The sequence below is a fragment of the Caenorhabditis briggsae genome (genome assembly GCF_000004555.2).
Source record: "Caenorhabditis briggsae complete genome, chrIV, whole genome shotgun sequence".
Taxonomy (NCBI): Eukaryota; Metazoa; Nematoda; class Chromadorea; order Rhabditida; family Rhabditidae; genus Caenorhabditis; species Caenorhabditis briggsae.
Window position 1 is genome coordinate 16261131 of NC_013487.2, and position 3917 is coordinate 16265047.

At 40.1% G+C, this 3917-nt stretch overlaps 2 protein-coding genes across 2 annotated transcripts in view; one reads left to right on the top strand and one right to left on the bottom strand.

Annotated features, from left to right (window-relative positions):
* Positions 1-1522: 1522 nt before the first annotated feature.
* CBG26519 lies at positions 1523-1933 on the top strand (the record flags this gene model as incomplete). The annotated part of the gene is made up of 1 exon (XM_045236321.1): positions 1523-1933. The coding sequence occupies one exon, from the start codon at positions 1523-1525 to the stop codon at positions 1931-1933; it is 411 nt and encodes a 136-aa protein (XP_045099443.1).
* Positions 1934-2138: 205 nt separating this feature from the next.
* Positions 2139-3917, bottom strand: part of CBG26520 — a gene marked incomplete at both ends in the record, with an annotated part of 3378 nt that continues 1599 nt past the window's right edge. The window contains 2 exons of the mRNA XM_045236322.1: positions 2139-2300; positions 3087-3431. Coding sequence (XP_045099444.1) covers positions 2139-2300; positions 3087-3431 — 507 coding nt within the window. The remainder of the gene's footprint in view (positions 2301-3086; positions 3432-3917) is intronic.

Here is a 3917-nt window from a genome sequence, read left to right on the forward strand (position 1 = left end):
GAACCAAGATATTTGAGCTCAAAGTTGACGGTGTGGGTGGGCTTCCATTGGAGCAAGTACAGCATTTTCTTCTAGACTTTTTGGAACAATTCTAGTTGAATTAGGTTTGAAAACTCTTTGAATTTTGTACCATTGGGAAGCCAAAGATTCGGGGAGTCCAGAAATCTAGATATCTTCCTTAATGGTCCAATTTGAGCCAAGTTACGAGTCTTTTAAGCAAAGTACTACCTTTGAACGTTCATAACTCGGCTCATTTAGCTCCGATCGAAAATTGAAATACATTTTTGGGATCTTCAGGCTTTCAGCTTTTAGGTCATGTGAAATATGATTGCTCTGGTTGAATAAAACTACGCCGAGAACAAAGATAAACAAGGTTTATATCATTTAGGAGCTCTAAATGAAGGACTTTTGGAAATTAAAAAAAAATCCTTTAAAGGTGGGGGGACATGAAAAAAATAATGTTCTCGAAATTCCGTTCAAAGATGCCCCTCGAGGAGTTGAACTTGTGAGGGCGAGGATTGAGGGTGCGGCGCCGCTACCGACTGAGCCACGCGGGCAAAGAGAAAGCGCACGCCCGATTGCATACATAAAGGCGAGGACGACAGCTGTACGCAGAGTGACATTAAGCGTTGTACACCGTCACGGTAGAATGCATACTCTAGCTACAAAAAAACTACGAAAAATCTCCTGTCCCCCCACCTTTAAAAATCTAGTTGAGCAAAGTTTAAACCTTCATAACTTGGCTCATTTAGCTCCGATCAGAAAATGAAGCATATTTTTAGAATCTTCAGATTCTCAGCTCTCAAGTTGATATCTAATTTGCTTTTCACTGATTTTTAAAATGTGGTCAAATTCTCACTTCATCCGCCAATCACCCGCTGGTCACCCGTTTCCTTCAAATCTAGAGATCTGTCTCTTTTTTTCCATACCTATCAATTATCTTATTTTTTTTTCAAAAACCATGTTTTTTCAGATTACTCATCCTAAAATGGGTAATTTCATAGAACCAAAATATAGACAAGGAAGAGGAAAAATAAGATAAAGGGGGCGGAGTATCTCTATATCACAGGGGATTTGGGTTTTTTGGGTATAAGAGTTTAGAAGTTTTTGGAGAATTAATTATTTTTCCATTATCTAGCGATTCTCTAGTCTAGCCTTGTCTAGCCTAGCTAAGCTCAGTCTAGCCTGAACTCGCTAAACTAACTAATTAACTAGCTTAAGTTAGCCTAGCTTACAAGCGCCTCAGATCTTTAGGCCACCTCTCAAACTTAGAATTCTATCTTCTAAACTTTTGGGATCCTTAGACCAAAAAGCCATTTTGGGAGACAAAACACTTTTAAAATTCGAGTTTCGTACCCCTTAATCACTTTGAACCACTTGTACCCTCTAAGCTAGACTTATTTTAAGCTAGCCTAGTTGAATAGTTTCCCAGATCTTTAGGCCACCTCTCAAACTTAAAATTCCTTTTTCTCTATACCCCCCAATCTCTAACTACCGTATTCCAGCCACAGCCGTCCCAACCATGTACCACCACAACCCTCACTACTTCCCCAAGAACCCTCGTGCTCTCTACTTCGCCGCCCCCACCCGATCCTCCAACTCCCCCCAATCCACCATCGCCGCCTACTTCAACACCGCCCGTGCCCATCGTCTGATTCCACGTGTCACTCGTCAAACTGCAAAAAGTGTCTACGACAAACACAAGACCATTGTGATCGGGTGTGCTGTGGTCCTGGCTTGTGTGGTGTTGTTCGGAATGGTTCTCAAGATTTGCTTCTTTTATGGAGATCGGATTTGGAATCAGATAAAGGAGAAGGAGATGGGGATGGAGGGATTGGTGGAGCCGTTGGTTCAGGAGTCTCAGGAGACAACGACGACGACACTGAAGGAGCTACGCGGATATCGTTGGGATGATGATAATTCAAGACCATAAACTGTTTCATTTTGAATCCCAAATCTCAAATACCGTATTTGCTGTAATAGAACCCTTTATAAGTACCTCAAAATCGTCTATAAATGGTTTTATTCACAAATAACCTTCTAAGCATACAAATTATGAACCTTCCTTGGATGACAATAATGAATGGCTTGCATGGGAACGCAGAGCTTAAAAAAGTCCTCCAAACTGAGCTCATCCTTCAGGGGAATCTCTCATCGTCCTTGTTCAATTTTCGAAATAATTCCATATTATTCTGGCGGAACAGAGAGGCCTTGTGTCCAGTCAAACCGATGTATTTCAAGCGACGAATCCCTTCTTCGGAGACAGACATCTTTTCAGCCAGGTTGATGATGTCGGCATTCTGGAAATGAACATTTTAGATTGAGATAGTAGAGCTTAGCTAAAACAAGGCTTAAAAATAGGCGAAAATACGCTTAAAACAGCCTAAAATCGATTTAGATAGTTTGAGAACGCTTTAGATAGCTTAACAAATGAATATCAAGCTAAATTACGTTAGTTTGAATATTTGAAATTGGTAAAAATTGTATATCTCTGAAAGCTCTGTTTCTGGCAATCAAAATGCGCTAAAAATCAAGTTTTTAGCTTAATTCTGAAGCGAGTTATAACCCTTTTTGCATTTAAGAGAGACGCAGAGAAACGAGAGCACTCTCGTTTCTCTGCGTCTCTCCTCAACGCAAAAATGGCTGTAATTCGGGTTAGAATAGACCTAGAAAAATGATTTTTGTTGCAATTTATTCGCTAGGAATGTGGTTTTTAGATCGGTTTTTTTAAAATTTTGGATTCTCAAAAAATATTAAAAATTTTTTGTAAAAAAATAAAAAATAAATGTTTTATCTGAAAACCCTTTTTCTGCTTTCCCAAATGCGCTAAAAATCGAGTTTCTAGCGCAAGTTTGAAGCTAGTTATGACCATTTTTGCATTTAAGAGAGACGCAGAGAAACGAGAGCACTTTCGCTGCTCTGCGTCTCTCAATTGCAAAAAAGACTATAACTCGCTTCAGAATCAAGCTAGAAACTTGATTTTTAGCGCACTTTGATGGTCAGATTTCGAGCTTCAGATGAAATACAATTTGCTATCTTAGCCTCTCTCAAATTGTCTAAAACTATCTTAGCCCATCCATACTCACATTCCATTGCCTGTAATCCTCCTTTCCACTATCCGGCAACATCAAAACCCTCCATGGCAGCACGAATTGCTCCTTCTTGGCCTCTGGATTCTCCTCAATGAACTTCTTGATAGGCTGCACGACTCCGCACCATTTTTTATAATCCTCCAATGACAGATTTCTGGGTACACTTTCATTTTTGGCTCCTGTGGTATAGGCAGCCAAATTTTTCATCCGTTCGTAGAATTGCAAGTCATCCGGATGGAAATTTACAATCTTTTCCATTCCAAAATGACAACGAATCAGTGCAAAAATACCTTCCTCGGTGATCCCGATCTTTCGTGCGATTTGGATTTTTTGGAGGTTCTGAAATTCGAATTTTTTGAGAACATCTTAAAATACCAATTCTAGCCATCAAAATGCAACAAAAACCATCTTTCTATGCCTATCTCAACGCGAGTTATAGCCATTTTTGCATTGGAGTGGGAGAAAAGTGGGCGGGGCTCAGCACACCTGGCATAATCCTTCCCGTGGGAAACTCCGCCCCCTTTTCAAACGTCGTAGGTACTGTTTGCGTCATCAGATAAGTAATTAGGGAGCAATAAACCGACATTGTGAGCGATGGTTTGACATGCATGTGACAGGGTGAAGAGAAAAGACAATAGATGACCTGATTCGCCTCTTTTGACCCCTTGTTATCGATGGGGAACAATGAAGGAACACCGCCAAGGATTTTCCGCCAACCACCAATCCCTGAAAAGTGCACAATTTTCTAGACCTTCTAGATCATTTTCAGGTTTTCACGAATAACAGTTCACCGATTTACAAACATTGGAAAAAAAGTTCAATTTT